The sequence below is a fragment of the Plasmodium berghei genome (genome assembly GCF_900002375.2).
Source record: "Plasmodium berghei ANKA genome assembly, chromosome: 10".
NCBI lineage: Eukaryota > Apicomplexa > Aconoidasida > Haemosporida > Plasmodiidae > Plasmodium > Plasmodium berghei.
In genome coordinates this window covers 111,479-130,305 of record NC_036168.2, presented here as the reverse complement: position 1 = coordinate 130,305, position 18,827 = coordinate 111,479, and the positions used below count along the sequence as shown (strand labels likewise).

The 18,827-nt window shown below is 24.6% G+C and overlaps 3 protein-coding genes across 3 annotated transcripts; 2 read left to right on the top strand and 1 right to left on the bottom strand.

Moving 5' to 3' along the window:
- Positions 1 to 969: 969 nt before the first annotated feature.
- On the top strand, positions 970 to 11,398 carry PBANKA_1001800 (AP2 domain transcription factor AP2-SP2; the record flags this gene model as incomplete). Its single annotated transcript, XM_034565087.1, has 2 exons — positions 970 to 10,764; positions 10,997 to 11,398. The coding sequence occupies 2 exons, from the start codon at positions 970 to 972 to the stop codon at positions 11,396 to 11,398; spliced, it is 10,197 nt and encodes a 3,398-aa protein (XP_034421818.1).
- An 874-nt stretch (positions 11,399 to 12,272) lies between these two features.
- Positions 12,273 to 12,831, top strand: PBANKA_1001700 (conserved Plasmodium protein, unknown function; the record flags this gene model as incomplete). Its single annotated transcript, XM_034565085.1, has 2 exons — positions 12,273 to 12,356; positions 12,637 to 12,831. The coding sequence occupies 2 exons, from the start codon at positions 12,273 to 12,275 to the stop codon at positions 12,829 to 12,831; spliced, it is 279 nt and encodes a 92-aa protein (XP_034421817.1).
- Positions 12,832 to 13,419: 588 nt separating this feature from the next.
- Positions 13,420 to 17,000, bottom strand: PBANKA_1001600 (SET domain protein, putative; the record flags this gene model as incomplete). The annotated part of the gene is made up of 2 exons (XM_034565084.1): positions 13,420 to 16,560; positions 16,719 to 17,000. 2 exons carry the CDS (start codon positions 16,998 to 17,000, stop codon positions 13,420 to 13,422), a joined length of 3,423 nt encoding a protein of 1,140 aa, XP_034421816.1.
- Between the last annotated feature and the right edge of the window lie 1,827 nt (positions 17,001 to 18,827).

Below are 18,827 nucleotides of genomic sequence, written 5' to 3'. Positions count from 1 at the left end.
AATAAGATACTTAAAAACAAGCCTGAATTAATATATGCACATTCATGTAATAAACATACTAGTAAATATAATGTTTTATCGCAACTAAAAAGTAAATGCTCAAAATAAATAATATGTACATATTTTTTTATATGATATTTTAGATATTTCTATAAGCTTATAACCACAAATTAAATAATATCCCATGACAAAATTACGATGCATATATATGCATACATGAGTATTCATTCGTTTTGTTTATTTATTTTATCATTTCGATGTGCTCCTATTATTCCATAGCAATACATTGGTTGTTCTATTTATGAAGCTATAAATAGCATTATATATATTAAAGAATATAAGTATATATAAACGAATTTTTATTATGTATAAAAATATTAATGAACATAATAAGCATTGTCTTATATAAAAATTAGAAGATCAATAGAATGCTCGAATTTAACAATATTATATAAACAACGTATTAAAATATTGAAAAGTATATATAATATGCAAGGGACAGGTAATATATACTTTGAAGAAAAATAGTTAAGACATGGCACTAATGACATGTTGCATCTGTATATGTTTGTTAATTCCATTATTTTTTTATTTATTTTGAAAATGTTCAGAATATTATATATACACCTTATAATATGCATATTTTTCCGTTTATTTTAAACTCCTCTTTCCGTACTTTCTCTAAAATATGTATATATCATAAGGTATTTTTTTCTTAAAACTTTTTTTTTCATATAATATATTTTTGGGGATTTGATTAGATACATATTTTATATATATTTGAATATTTTTTTGTGTCCAAATAATATCTGTACATATTTTGAAGCGATGATGTACATATAAAAAGATATGTAAAGGAACTGGCGCTATATGCATGTATAAATTTGTGAATGTGCAACTGTGTCAAAAAAAATAAGTTACATATATATATTGTTTTTATAAAAAGTTTAAAAATAAAATATAGACTACATGAATGAAGGTGAAATTAAAGATAAACCATTGGAAGAGGATAATTTGGGTCTTTTTTCTGAGAACATTTCAAATATATCAAAGTTGAGGAGCAAAAATTTAAATAATTTTAAGGATGATCTAAAAAAAGAGGAAGAACACAAAGAACAAAAATATAATGGTCATAATAAGAAAAATGGACAAGAAAATAGTTTTGAAATGACTTGTTCTAACAGTAACCAAGAAAAAGGAAGGTGTGGCCAATATAATTTATCACCATATTTTGAAAAGGAAAAATATAATTATTCGAATGTAACAATAAGCCCATATCAATACAGTAAAAACCATTACAAATGTAACACACTGTATTGTAAAGAAAATAAAACAATAATGGACAAAGAAGCAAATAAAAAATTGAATAATACAAGAAAAAAAAAACTATTAAAAAGCCAAAAAAGTATAATTAAATTATATAATAGAGAGATAAAAACAGGAGGAGTGGTACGTTGTAAAAATACCAAAAATGATGATATATCTCGAAATTTTGAGGAAGAAAAAAACGAAGTAAAATGTAGAGAAATTAATAGTAATGGTAATAAGAATCAATTGAACATAGATGTAGTAGATAACCTACACAATTATAATGATTTTTTGTGTTTTCCCCAAAATGAAATTCATAAACATAATATTAATGGCGTCAATGAGAATAAAATTGATACTGTTTTAATAGAAGTGGGTAGTAATATAAATAAAATAGAGAAAAATGGTAAGATAATAAGTGAAAAAGAAAGAAGTGAGAAATTACGTAAAAAAGAGAATTATGAGGGTATAAGAAATAATGATATGACTCATACAGAGAAAGAAATAGAAAAAATAAGAACGAACTTTAGTGATGATATTGCTACTAATGTCGTGGATAAAAAGAATGATAGAAACAAATATCTTCCAAATATTAATAAAACTATTAGTTGTCTAGAAAATATAATAGTCAATGAGCATGATGAAAAATGGGATGCAGAAAAAATGCTCTATAATAATATAACGCAAAAATTGAACCATAATAATAGTGATGTTGTGTGTGACATAGACAAATTACGTATTGATAATCTCAATATGCCAAAGGTAATATTACCAATAAAAAGTCAGGAGAATAAAAAGGAAACGAATAATATATGCGAAAGAATAAGCATAATATATAGAGATAGTCATGATATGTGTTTAAATAGTAAACCAAATTGTAAAATAAATTTGATTAAAATTTTGGAAAAAAAAACGTATAAAGATAGTATAATTGTAAATCCAATTGATAAAGTTAATTCTTCTGATGAGAAAAATCTGCTTCATATCAGATATAAAAACAGCCCCCTATCAAAATGTTGTGATAAAATTAATAAACTAAATCATGAGAATAATGAAAATGTGAAAAAACATAATAATATATCAAAAACTGATCTGAGTATTAGCATATTAAAAGTCGGAAATAGGACGACGGCCTCTTTAAATGAAGATGAAGGAATTGTTAATGAATATGGCAAAATAATAACTACGGGGTGCAATATTATGAATAAAAATTCAAAAGAAGACGAAAGCAACATACATATAACAACGGATAATAAAGAAAAAAAAATTAGCGACCAAAATTTTGTCGAAGTATGCACTACAAATGCTAGTAAATGTGATGAGAATATAAAAGAGACTAAAAATAGTAATGTCATAAATAACGAAGATAATAATATCAGGGAAGAATATGAATTAAAAAAAAAAAAAACATACTTATTAAATAAATCTACTACAGTGATTTATGAAAAAAATAATGACCGTGTTAATGAAAAAGAGAATAACGCGCATGCTAATAATGCATTACTTGGGATTGAATATGAAAATGAATTGAAAGGGGATAAACGAAAATTTTTATACAAAAATCCAATGGATATTTTGTTAAAAAATGAAAAAGAAAATAACTTAGGAGACGAAGAAAAAGTTGTTTTTAAGAATGAGGCTCCTTTTATAAATGACATAAAAAGTGAAGAAACAAAGTGTCCCTCAAAATGTGTCTCAACAGATGATGTAAATAATGTTTTATTAAATTATGGGGAAAAAAGTGTTAATAATTATGAAAACCTGAACAATTGTAATGATAATTACACTAATAATTATAAGAAGAAAAAAAAAAGAACAGGTATACCATTGAACGAAAGAAAATATTATAGAGTGCTTGCTAAGCAAATGGTGAAGATACAAGGATTGACATTTGATCATAATCAAATTAGATGGATAGCATATTGGAAAAATGAAAACAACAAACAGATTCAGAAACATTTCCCTGTGTGCAAATATGGGTTTTACAAAGCTAGACAGCTAGCTCTAGAATTTCGAAACTCGAAAATCAATGAAAAGGATGAAAATGGAAAACATGAAAAGAATAAAACTGTTAATAAGAGTGAAACAGCATATGCAAAAGTGAACAAGAAAGAACTCTCCAAAAAAGGGTCAGAAAAAATAGAATCGATTCTGAATAACGGAAAAAATGTTACGGATGTGCATCTAAGCTATCATCCCAAGAGCATTTCTTCTATGCATAGAAATGTGAAAAGCAAGAGTAAAATTTCAGGAAATAAAGGAGGTGCAATTTTTGACAAAGGGAATAATACCAACAATGTATGCAATATAAACAGTGAGAAAATTATACCTTCGCAAGAAAAAAAATATGATTTCAATTTTAGAGAAAACGAAAACATATGGGTAAATGATGCTTCAAATTTTTTAAGAAACAATGGGCATCTTAATGTTATGTTTACAAATAATGGGAAAATAAATGATATAAACTTCTCAAAAAGATTAAACAGTGAAATGAACACAACACTTTATGATAACAATGGATTGATAGGCAATGTTTCACCATTTCACAAACAAAAACAGTTTTCAAATTGTGTGCTTATTCCTTCGGACATAACTAATTCAGGGAATTTTCTTTGCCAATCAAAAAATGAAAATATTAAAGATGATGAAATTAATATGCAACATAATTCAATGAGCAATGAAAGAATTTACCCTAATGAGGTTCCCAGCAATTGTACAAATAGCTATTGTGAAAATAATAATGGAAATTGTGCACATAATTATAAAAACTGCAATTCAAAGGTGAATATTTGTATGAATATTTTTGAAAACACATATTATAACAAATCGAATAATCCTACTTTTTCTTGTGACCAAAATAAAACGTCATTGTGGGAATATCCGCAAAATGGCGTTGGATATGCTAATTACTTCAATAAATTTGAAGGAAGCAATAGTATTAGTAATATAGGTATGAATGGTATATATACTGAAAATAGTCAACATGGGGATAAACAATTTACAGAATGGAATACACAACCACAATATTTAATTTGCAATAGCAAAGAGAGAAATAATTACTATTATAAAAATGATAGTTGTACAAATTTTAGTGAAAAAGTATTTATGCACACTAATAATATAAGAACAGAGAAGGAAGGAATGAATTATACTTCTGAAGGGGAACGATTAGATTGGAAGTCTCGTTATAATTTTAACTATGTTAATAATATTATAAAAAATGATAATGATCTTGATGAGGTTAGCATTGAAAGGAAAAGCGAAGAGCATAACAATGATACAAAAAATATACGTAATTCTGATTTGGCTAATAATGGGAATAATCTTTTGTCGAATAGAAATTGCATTTATCAATATCGAACTAGCGACAATTATTTTTACGATGCGAACAATAATATCGTAAGTCTGTCAAATGATAATGTAATAAATGGTGACAAATATGAAAAAAATAACGAATTTGACAATACTTCAAGCATGACGAAAAATACCATTTTACATAAAGATGTAGAAAATAGTGTGGTTCTGAATAAGAAAATAGAAATAGTGGATAGTAATAAGTGTAATAGTGTTATCAGAAAAAATCGAAAGGCAGATTCGAAAAGCATTTTAAATGCATTTCATTATGATAGAAACAATAATTTGTATTATAATAAAAGTATGTTACACACGTACTTAAGCAATAAAAACGAAAACAATGACCACGATTTTACTACAAAATTCGGCGATAATAATAATTATTTTGAAAATGTATGCAATATTGTAAATGTAAAGAAAAAACACATTTTAAAAAATCATAGAATAAATAAAATTTCAAACGCTGAAAAAATATTGGAAAAGGGGAAAAATGAAATAAGTTGTAACTATAGTAGCAAAGCTGAAACGCAGAATAACACAGTTGGGAGGTCGAGAAAAAAAAAAAAAGAAGGAGAAAACAACACCGGAGTGGGGAAAGAAACAAACCAAAACGATTTTAATATGACGGTGAAGATTAATAATTTATTAGAAGGGGGCCTAAATAATAAAAACACTGAAAAGGAAGCAATTTTAGACGAGATAATTTTAAAAAATAGGAACAAAGTAAAATCCTCGATAGAAAAAATAAGCACAATTCATGAATTTTATAAAAATGGTGAAAAAAAGGAAGATGTAGAAATCATAGGGGAAAAGGGAAAAGAGAAAAAACAAAAATCAAAAAACAGAAAAAAAGGAAGCACAGAAAAAATGTTTATCAGTGTAGATGAAAATCTTTCAAATCATTCTACCTCTATGTTACAATTAATTGATATAAACAATCGATGTGTAAATAAAAATTATTCAGATAATGCATGTTTAAATTTTTTTAAAAAGGAAACAGACAATTTAATTTACCATACTAGAATTGGTGAAATAAATGGTACTAGTTATATTGAAAATAAATTTCCAAATTCAATTATAGACAGTAAAAAAAGTGATAAAAAATATAGATCATCAAAAAATGAGATAAAAAATCGAAGCAATGAATTATATATAGATGAAAATAATATAAAATATGTTTACAATGACGATATAGCAGGGGAACCAAAAATTGAAGACGGTATAAACGAGCCATATATAATAAGAAAAAGTGAAGAAAATAATTTCACCATCGAAATTGACAATATGTATTATTCTGGAATAAATGCAAATAAGAAGAGAAAAAAAAAAAAAAAAAAAGGAGAATCAAGTGAGGTAAAAAATGGTGATAAAATTGGCAAAGTAAGTGATAGGAACTTCAAAAACTGCATTGAAAACGTACGAGAGGGTGAAATAGATAAATTGGAAATATGCAGTTATAAACTGAAAGGTGATAATGAGAAAAATACCAAAGAAGATAGTAACATAAATTATTACCATAAAATTATGAAGATACCCAAAATGAAAGGAGTACATTTTGATATTAGGCAAAAAAGATGGTGTGCATATGGATATAAAAAAAAAGAGTGTTTTTCTGTTTATAGATATGGGTTTTTAGCAGCAAGAGAATTAGCTGTTAGGAGCAGATTAAATGTTCAAAAAAGGAGAAACAATTTAAGATTAAAAAAGAAAACCAAAAATGATATTAGTGTATCAAAACGAAAAAGCATTTCATTGAGAAATATTCCATCTAAGAAGAAAAGGAAAAAAGAGTGTGGAACTATTAGTAATGAGAACATTGATAATACTAATATAAATGGAAACATACTTTTAAAAGTGAACGGAATAATTAGTGAACATAATAATGGCATATATGAATTACACAATTTAAATAAGAACAACGAACTAATTAGGAATACATATTCCGTATCTGACTCACACCCATATGATATTCAAAATGGCAATTTGATTTCTCAAAATGATTATTACAAAGGTTTGAGAACTGATATATCTGGTGAAAATGCTTGTAGCAATTATCAGGCAGGGCATATTTCGATATCAAGTTATCCAAAAAATGATATGCTGGGGGATCGACATTTCAAAAATGTTACAAGTGATACAAATGATATGGGTAATGCATATTTGCTATGTGGTTACAACAATAATGTTGCAGTTGGTAGCAATAAACAAAATTATAATAGACTCGATAATTCACCACATTTAGTTGGAATAAAAATGATATACAATGGAAAAATAATGGAGAATCAAAACAGTCTCACCAATGAATATATTTTAAGTACAATAGACATGGACACTCAAATTAATAATAGAGCCGAATTAAATAAAATAAATGATGAAAATTATTTTGGAAATTATAATATTAATAGTATAAATATAAAACAAGATATTGGCACAAAAAATTTTATAAATAGTTACTCTAATAATGAAATGTGTCTAGTTGATGGAGATAGAAATAACAATTATGTTTTTATGAAAAATATCGAAAAAAATTTTAATATAAATAGCTATGACAATGAGTATCCCTATTTTAATCACACCAATTTAAATATTCCTAATGAAGAGATATTAAGCAAATGTTTTATAGGCCCCAATACACGAATACCATTAACAGATAAATATATAAATCATGGAGAAAGGATTGAAAAATATTTTTATAAAAAAATAAATCCATATGAAATGGAAAATAATGAGGAGGCATACTATCATGATACATTTAATAATGTAGATACGATAAAAAGATTAAACAGGACAGAAAATTACACCAATAAATTTTTTGAAACAATTTTAAATAATGTTGAAAATAATAATACAATTATTATGAGTGAAAATGCTTTTAGAAATGAAGTTATTAATAGAATCACCAATGATAACAACATTGATAATTTGAACAACTTTTGTCATGAAAACATGGTGAAAGAAAAAAATTTAAACGTTGAAAAAGAAAACGCAACGCTTTTGAATTGGAATTATAACACATATTCAAAATATGATGAAGGAATGTGGAATAATGGAATAGGAAAGGATGATAATATGGGTAGGAATAAAATCGAATATAGCAGTAACTATAATACTTACAATGACAATATATCTATGCCATTTTTAGAATATTATAATAACAATTTTAATGACGTAGAATGTGCTAAATCGTACAATATTGTGGGTAAAGAATATTTCAACAATGGAGAACATAGTATGGGTAACAAATCAGAGGTTAACAATATAAATTATTGTATAGAAAATAAAAATTTAAATATACCAAGAATACATTTATTGCAAAATCCGTATGAAATACCGAATTTTAATAAAAATATGTGGATAAGTGAACATCCAAAAGAAAACGAAAATAATCAGTTCACTGTAAATGAGACAAATATTGATCAAAATTATTTAAATTCTAATAAAATTAATAAAAAAGATAACAACAATAATTATTATATTTTCCCTGATTGTAACATTTATAATGGTGCAAGTATCGAATGCCAAAACACAGGTCTATCTAATGATATGCTGGCAATAAATCCAACTGATGCTTCTGAATTTGTAGAACAGGCAACCACTCAAAATGGGCAAAGTTTTTACCAAGACAATGTTAACAGTGTAGGAAATTTTAGTAATATCTATTGTAATGGCACCAACAGAAGACGTAATTTTTGTGGGCAAAATAAGAATGGAGTTTCTGTTGAAATGGTACAAATAAATTCACCACTTCTTCAGAAAACTTATGGGGAAACCGAAGCAAAATTAATACATTTTGGTGATAATAATACAAATTCGCCAAAAATAAATAATGAAAAATTATCTTACAGAATAAATGATAATCAAATAAATAAAAATTTCATTAACGATATAGAATCAAATAATAACAATTCCGAATATAAACAGAATAATATTTATCCTGACGTATGTAGAAACTCATTTGATTTACATTATACAGATATAAAAAATATACCAATTAAAATCTCATTTTTATCACCAAATACACGTAAAGTTGACAAAGTTGCTATTATTGATAAAAATCTAGAAAATTTTAATAATGAAAATAATATTTTATTTAACTCTAAAAATAATACCAATAAGGATTGCATTGGAAATATAAATGAAGAAAAAGAAACAACAGATTTGAGAAATACACCCAATAAATATAGTGATATAAATAACTGCCAAAATAATAATATATATATGAGCAGAAATGATATATATACGGATTATCATAATTCCAATAATTTTAACGAGGAAAACACAAATTTAAAGATCGAAAATGAAGATGTTCGTAACAATGGAAGTAAAATGAATGAATTCACAAATAGTTTTAGTCATGAAATCAAAAAAATTTATCATGAGCAAAATAAAATAGACGATTTGTGGTGGGAAAATAACAATGAAATAGTTTTTACAGATCCAACAATTTACCCTAATCATAGCATCCCATATACATGTGAAGCAAATAATTCATTGAATTCATATGTTAATAATATAAGTGATAAACATAATTTTTTATTTAATTATAACAACTATGAAGATATAAATTTAAAAAAAAACGAACTGGGAACAGGTACTGAATTTCCCCGAAGTATTTCTGCAAATGAAGTAGAAATAAATATTCAAGCACATTCAGAAAGAAAAAACGAAAAAAAAAGAAATATATGTCATTATATTAACAACGATATGGAACCTATAAAGCAAGGTAGCAGTTTAATAAATGGAAAGAAAATAAATCCTGATCAAAGCTTTATGAATATGTGCAATTTGCCTAAACGATTACAAGATGATAAGCGTGAAAAGAAAAATAACAAACTAAATAAATATAATGACAATAATAATAGCGATAAAAATGATGAAACGAATCAAAACATAAATTGTGACCTAATTGGAGATTTAAATAATCTTAGTAATGTAAAAATAAACAATGATTTAAATCCAAGGTATAATCCATACATGTTTTTCAACAATCATACATGTAGAAATTATAATGATGGTAATAATTTTTATAATGAACAAAACTGTGTTATGAAAAGCAAAAACGAAAATAAGGAATACTATGATATGGAAGGATACAAAGGTGTATTTAATTCCGTGGAAAGACATTTTGGCGATGTAGAAAAAGTATCAAAAAGAGGAAGCGGATTCAACAGAAATGAAAATATGTTCGAAAGAAGTATAGATACAATAAGTAGTGAGAATAAACACTTCAATATAGGAGGAAGATGGAACTTCATGCAGAGCAACGTTGTAAATCGTTTTGTGAATAATCCAATTAAAAGTCAAAATATGAATTCACTTGTTGAAAATTTAAGAAATATAAAAAATATTAATAAAAGAAATGAAATATATATGGGTTTAGAGCGTGATTTAAATTGCTATGCTATAAAAAGGGATAATACGGAAAATAATTCAGAGGAAATAATAAATATTAATGAAAAAAGGATAGATGATGAAGAAGAAATGCGTATAGATTTAGGGGATAATTATAAAATTCTTGATGATGATATAAAAAAAGGGCGAAAAAACAATAAAATAATAAAACATATAAATGATTTCACATATACAAATAATAATATTCTTAAAAATATAAAATTTTCTGATCAAACCAACAATATCAAACAGGGGGAAACATTTATAGATAATAATAAATACATTTCAAACATTTTTGAAAAAGAGAAACATAACAAGAAAAGTTTTCATCACGAAAGGAAATATAAATGGATGACAGATGATAGGGATATAAGCATATGCTTTCAAAAAGGGCATAATAATAATGTTAATGGTATTAATTATGTTGGCAACTATATTCATAGAATTAATAAAAAAGGGACAATATTAAAAAATGTGCATATAGCGAACAAATTCAATAATAAATTTATGAAAAAATGCCTACAAATAGATATAAATTTTGATAAGGATTTAAAAAAGAAATATACACAAAATGAGAAATTAATTAATAATTACCACATATCCATATTCAAAAATATTAGCATTAGCAAGATTTTATCGTTTCGGTGCAATATTAGAAGAAATGATACATTGATGGAATCCTATTGCGAATATATTTGCCTAACACTACACGTAATTTTTTTTTAGCATGAGAAAAGTGTGTATGCTTATGAATTTTTTTTTTCGGAATGTTCACCAAGTCGCTGAATTATTCATTTTTTATATGCATAAATGTGCGTCATTAATATCAACCAGGAATTATAGAAAATGTGATTGGTCTAATGCATGTGTTTATACTTTTGTTTTATTCCACGCATATGTTTTATTTCGATTACTTTTCCTTTCTTTTTTATATCTTTTACAGGATATAAACATGAATAGATCTAAAGATGCAAGCAAGACAATTTACTTTAAAAAGGTGATATACAAATTTTTAATCATTGATTTATTTAAAAATTTAAACCCCATAGATTTTTCAAATAATGGGAATACAGTGGAAAATAATGATAAGCTAGGTAAACATGCATTGCTTGAAAATTTATTACGTGAAAAAAAAATAAAAAAATATATTAATATATTAAAAAAAGTTGAAAAATATCATATCGATATTATAAACAACATGTATGATCTCAAATCCATACAATTGTATATAGATATTTTTGTTACATGCTTACTAAAAAATATTCCATCAAGCAAGTTGTCATATGATGAACACAATATGCTCATAAGATCACTTTTGTTGTTTTACTTTGATAGTAATAGATAGCTATAAAGGGGGAAATTCAAGTGATAATTGTGAATTTTCCCCTTCAAGTTAGCTAGCTATTGTGGTTAAGTGGTAAAATGAAGTAACAGAAAAATTATTAACCGCTGGCATGATAAATGGGGCAATATGATGATATGTTGACATGATAATACAATGGTGATATATTTGTCACTATATAGTTTTTATTTTTATTTTCACAGCAAACTATATTTTGTATAGTATATAAATATTTATGAGTTTTATTGTTATTTTTATTTGTAATAATTAAAATTCCCAACATTGTTGTTTATGTATTAATTACTTGTTTTATTGCATTTTTTGTTTTTTATGTAGCATTTATTTTTTTTTAATATTTTTTTCTCTCAAAAAAATTGCACTTTAATTCTTATTTCGTTATTACATTACAACATTGTGTGCACATGAGTGTAAAACGTATACAACAATTTTTAACCCTGTTTAAAAGTAAACTTGTATTTTTATACTAATATATCTTCGCACATTCTTTTACAAGTCACAATTGTTATACTTATTTTTTAAAATTGATAGACAAAATTAAATCAATATACATTTTACAAATTACAAAATTATAAAAATATTTTTTTTTATATTAATAATATTTTTTAATATTTCGTGGTGATGGTGTCTGGCATTTCTCATGATTTATTGCGGAATATTATTTTTTTTAAATACCAAAAAATTGATTGTAGTGTGATTTATTTATGTATTCATTACCATTGTTATATGTGTACTATTTTATATATGTTTTCTTTTCATTATTAACTCTGCGATATTGATATATTTTTGCATCATCCGCAGATAAAACATTTATTCGCGATATTATTTTGGCTTTTTCGGTTTATATTAATTTCGTAAAATGGAACAAAAAGGAGACAGGAAAAAGAAAAAAAAAAAAAAGGAAAAAGAAAAGAAACCCAACTATTTCTCCGATGCCATAATAGTAAATATATAAAAAAATATATATATAAACATAATGAAATATGTGATAAAAGAAATTGATGACTAGATGGAGGTAGACGAAATGTCTTGTGTTTTATGTCGTTTCCCCCACTTCATCACGAGTAAAAATTGTTTTATTTTATTTCATCAACCTTTTCGAAAAAATTATACTGCATATATATATGCTTATATGTTTTGCTATTATCACCACATTTGTTCTATTCTCATTTATATTAATTTTTATACATGGCTATATATTTATTCCCATTTTCTACATATAGTTTTGTGGAACGTTTATGCGTGACTCTATGATAAGCGCAGCAGAAGTTGTTCAAAATAACTATTACCCCATTAAAGAATCGCTAATAAATGTATACGATCAGTATTTTAGTGAGAACAATCATCACATTAATACTCGAATTACTGGGAACGTCCCAATTTTTATGGTGAAGACAAGTGATACAAAGTCCAAATAAGGGTCCATTCATTTGTTTAGTTTTATCTCTTTTTTTAATTATAGTATGGCGATAAACATTGGTTAATTATGAATAATAAATATAAACGAAATTAAAACGTTTACAAAATAAACATATTCACGTATACATATGTATATGCGAAATATGCGGAGATTTTTGAAAATGACAATTTTGCCAAAACAAAAAAAATACAATTTTAAAAATATGAATTTCGTTTGCCCGAAATGATAAAGAAAAGAAGAAACAAAAAAAAATATATGTAATGATAATAGGATAGGATGAAATCGTGTGAAGGAGTCACTCTTTCATCTGTCAAATAAAAAGCATATATATATAAAAATAAAAATTACACATATATGCCATATGTGTGAACAGATACGATAATTTATATTTTTGACAACATATTTTAAAAGGAAATTAGTCCAATTCGATATTAATAAAGCGGGTATTAATGTATGCATCGATTTAATTAATGCTATATGATAAAGTAAAGATAGAAAGAAATGTAGGTATACAAAATGATTTCCAAGTAACATACCACAATCAATTGAGTGGTAAAATTTGGTGTCCCTTCAAACTGGTTGTGGGTCATAGCTTAAGCCATTCATTATCTTTAATTATTTCTCGATTTCTCTCACCATAATCGATTAGCAATTCTTCTCCTTTTTGTATGTCTCTAGAGGCAATGAAAAAAAGTCTGGGCAGAAAATCAACGGTTAGTACTTTAGGAATTAAATTTGAGTTTTTTTTTGAGTGATTTACTAATCTAGCAAAAGATCTTAAGAAATATTTTTTATTAGTATAATTGATAGCCGCATCTATACTTTCTTCAGTTCCATCTATACAATATCTTTTATTTTCATGTTTAAAATAGAACATGTAACAACCTTTTTTTTTATTTTTAATATATGTTTGCTCTCGTTCCATAGCTTCATTATGTGTTAACAATTCACCAACATATTCAAAAACAAAATCAAATTTATTAATTTGTGTATCTGCATATATACATCTACCTTTTATAGAGTCAAAAATAACTTTTATACATGCAAACATATTCATTTTAAGGTTTTCTTCATATATAATATTTCTACTTTTTTCTTTTAAGTAAGATAATGGGATAATATTAATTTCAGCTTCTTTATCAATGAATAAATCAATAAGCTGCTGTTTATTTAATTTGTTTATAGTTCTATCATATTCATATTTTTCATAATATTCTATCCTGGATTTTTTTAATTTTTCGATTTTTCTGCTATTTATATTCTGAAGAAATTTATCAATAAAATTTACACTATCTTTTAATTTCATAATTTCTAAGTCTTTTTTCTTATTTTGTGGCTCTCCGTAATAATAAATACAGGAATCAGAAAAGTCTGCATGCCTTTGTTTTGCCTCTTTATTGCCACCGTTTTCATTTTCTTGTTCTCTTTTTTCAGAAAAAAATCTATATAATTTTTCAAAACATATATCTAGATCGATGATATATTTTCTAAAATGTAAAGATATGTTCCATAAGAGGTCAGGAGAATAGGTAGAAATAGTTGTTAATTTTATATTTTCAGTATTTTTTATCAAATAAATTAAAATTTGTATAATAATATTTTTCGGTAATATTTTTACCTTATCATAACTATGACATGTATCATTAAATTTAATATATATATAATCTCCTTGCTTTAGTTTTTTTTCTAAGCATTTATGTTTTTTGCTAATAAAAACAAATATAATATCTGCATCTGCAACTATTTCTGTGCTTTCAGATATACCTTCTAGTTTCAGTTCCTGATCGTTGAAATCTTTGTTGAATTCATTAGAGATGCGGTTTTGGATTAGGTGATTTGTCTCTGTTATGTCTTCTTTTGATAAGGAATTTCCTTCCGTTTTCGATTTCTTTTTAATAGGAATTCCCTCTTTGAAATTCGAATAGGATTGTCCTTCTATATCAACGTTTTCTGTGGGAATGAATTCATTTTGAAATGTATGATAGTTTTCTTGAGGCTTTGAAGTTAATTTTTGGGCATTATGTTCTGTTGGTATATATTTTTTAAAGTAATTAAAAATATCGTTATCTTCAAAATTTTGATCATTTTTAATTTTTTGATCTGATAATTCGTATAAATAATTTTGGTTTTTAAAATGCTCTTTTTTATCGCATGTGTAAAAATCTTTATCATCAATTATAAATATTTTATAATTTTTTTTATAAAAAGTTTCAATTCGCTCGAAACTTTTAGATAAAGAATTTAAATGTGGTCTCTTTTTATCCAAAATATTTTTTAGTATTTTATTTATGTATAAGTCGATACAATCTTTATCGAATTTATTTTTTTTAAATATCTGGTGATTAATTTTATTTTGGTGATTTTCTAAATTATTATAAAACATATTTTTAAAATAATCTATATATTCATAACTTTTTAATTTATATAATTTGGATGATTTTAAAGTAAGTTTTGTATTTTCGTTTAAATTTATCGATTTATTAGTTCTATTTTCCTCAATATATGCATTTTTTGTTTTTAAGTTTTGTTTATTTTTTTCTTTTTGTGTTTCGGTATCATTTCCGATGGTAGCATCTTCTATATTGATACAATGATTTTTCATTTCTTCTAATTTTTTTGAAGTATTATCATTATCATTTTTACTATCTAGTTCTTTTCCGGCATTCATACATTTTAATTTGTCTATTTCGTTATTTGCATTATATATATTGTTTTTGGATTGACCACTATGAGAACTATTGAAATTATTTTCTCGATAATATTTATCAGTTTCAAAATATTCATTATGTTCTCCATCGTTTACACCTGTATTGGATTCAGAGGATTTTTCTATGTAAATTTTGTGGCTAGAAACTATAGAGTCGGGTTTTTCATCATTATCATCGGCCATATCGTTACTACTACTATGGCAATAATACCATGTTTTTCTTTTTTTCCTTTTTTTCCGTTTTGCATTATTATTAGTAGAGATATGATTATATGTGTCACTAATGATAATTGGTTTTTCTTGATTCCCATTTTGTTCATTTTTTTGAGTATTACAACTACTATTATTAATGATTTGGCTTTTGTTTTCTGTATCTTCCGTTTTTACTTTATTTTGATTAAGAACTATTGTTTTTTTTTTCTGCATTTTGATTAATTTGTTCAAATTGTCATTTTCCGTTTCATTAGTAAGACAATAAAAACTATTAATATTGCTGGACTTTTTGGGGTTACATTTATCAGTATTTTTATTTTTAAAGTTATTAGAGCTATAAGAAAAACATTGATTTTTATTTTTTTTTCCAGTCTCTTCTATTTTTATTTTTAAGCGATACCACTTTACATCATTAATAGCATTTAAATTATCTTCTAAAATGTTTTTATTATTTTTTAATCCATTTAAATATGGATATTTTATTTGATCATTATTAAGCATATTACCATTTCTACTATCATGTTTATTAGCATTTTCGTTTCTTCTTTTATTTAATTCATATCCGTTAAGCTGACTGTCTTTTGTATTTTCATATTTGCTATAAGCGCTATTGTAAATGGATGTGTACATATCCAATTCGTCATGTATATTGTATTTATTAATACAATCTTGGATTTCCAATTTTGTATTTATATTTAGTCTCTGTCTTTTTACCTTAGACTTTTCAAATAAAAAATGAAGACTCCAGAAGTAATAACGATCGTAAATTAGGAGAGGAATATGATTGCTCCGATATCCGCACATAGGCTGCATTCATTGATAAAGAAAAATTAATGAATATGTAGATGATTAAATATATATAGGGCATCGGATTAAACATAGGAATAAAAGCACTTATCTGTTTGGAGAAAATAATCAGCATATATAAATATTTTTTCTATTGTTTTATTTTTTTGGGTACATACCGATATATCAAGTGCTATATTAAAACTGTTATCATCAAACAATAGATATACCTTGGATATTATAGAGGTGTCATTCCCCTGATTTATGGGATTTTTATTTAAATCATCAAAATATTTGGATAAATCTGCATATAATGGTATATGAACGATTGAATCTAATTTTTCTTTTTCAATCCATATTATAGATACTAAATCTTTGAAAGAAGAGTTAATATTTTCAAACATATCATTATCAGTGTTTTTACTACTTTCAAAGGTTGTATTTGCTTTGTTTTTTTTCATTTTTCGAATTATCTAGCATGACACATGTATATATAGATATACATATATGTGTTTATTTATATGTGGAAATGCGCATAGGGTTCCTCTTTCTTTCAAGCGGAATTCAGAAGAAAGAAATATATATATATATTGAAAATACAACCGTATTATACATTTTTCTCAACAAGTTATGAATAAAAAAAATGCAAAAATTCACTAGCACGGGAATTTTGTTTGATGTTTTGAAATATATATATAATGAAAATAAAAAATAAAATACAATGAGTAAAAAAAAGGTAACTTAAATTTTTTTTTAATATTTAAAATAATAAAAAAGAAATAAGAACATCTTCAAAGAGGACAAGAAATAACAAAGTTCAATGAAAATAATAAGGTTGTGTATATAATATAAGAATTACCAATAAAATATTTTAATAAATTAAAAAAATATATGCGTAAATAAAGATCTCTAAAATATACAAATAAATAATCAATGTGTTATATGCACGTAGATATATATCCATAATTCATATATCCAAAATATTATAAGGTATATAAAATTGTGTATACAAATTTTTACTAAAATAAAAGGTGAAAAATAAGCAATAAAATGTGTAAATTCAATAGATTTTAATATATTAATATTACCTTTATATGAATATTATATTTTTTCATGCAAGATAACTATCTTTTATATTTTAAAAATTATAATTTCAGTTATTTTGCAAAAAAGATATGTGTAAATATTAATTTTTTAATGTTTTGCAACAATTATTTATATATTATTATATGTGAAAAAGACTATATGTGGGGAAATAAAATAAAATTCTATATATATTCTTTATTATAAACTAGCAAATTCTTTTTTTTAAAGAAAAAATAAATAAAAAATATTGTTTAAAAGATGAAAATTAAAAAAAATATTAGAATAATACATATATATGTATGTAAAAGGTATAGTTATTTTTTTGAGTATTGATTGGCTTTGTATAATTAATAACAGCTTTATAAAATAAATCATATATTCCTTTTTTAGATAATATTTTTCGTTTTAATAATACATAAAAAAATAGCTATTTAAATAATAATACGATTTCTTAGTAACAGAAACAAAATCATGAATCTAGTGACGAATTAAAAACTGCTAATACATATATACTTACTACCATAATATGATATTATGAATAATAGTAACACCCAATCTGTGCGATTGTATATATATATATGTTTAACAAACCTATATCCCCATATTTTTAAAATTTATATTGAAGCTTTTATTTTTTTATGAACAAAATTATTTTTTTTTATTATATCATAGGATTATATATATGCTTCTCATATGCTTTACATATTTATCCGAAGAAGTAAATGATTTTGTGCTCATATAAACAGTAGTATCATTTATATAGTTTTAAAATATTGCAAATATTATAATTCCATAAACCCTCATACATGCTTTAATTATGCACAATTCTGTTGTTATATATGTTATATGCATATGCAACACACATAATTATAATAAAAATTAAGTCTATAAATAAGTAAACATAAGATAAATGTATTTTTTTAAAATACAATAAAAAAAAAAGAAATAACTTTATTTTCTTTATAAAACAATAAAAAATGAAAATATGTGAAAGAAAAAAATTAATTGATTTAGTGATATTCAATGTTGTTATACGTTTTATATAATAAGAATTAATATTAAAAATGATGATAAAGAATTTTTTTCAGTGCAGTGAGAAACTTATTTTTAAAAAATAAAATAATAAAATTAGGCTTGAAAAAAAAACTTTAAATAATAAAAATAAATATATGGTGGTATATATTTTACAGCCATAATATGCA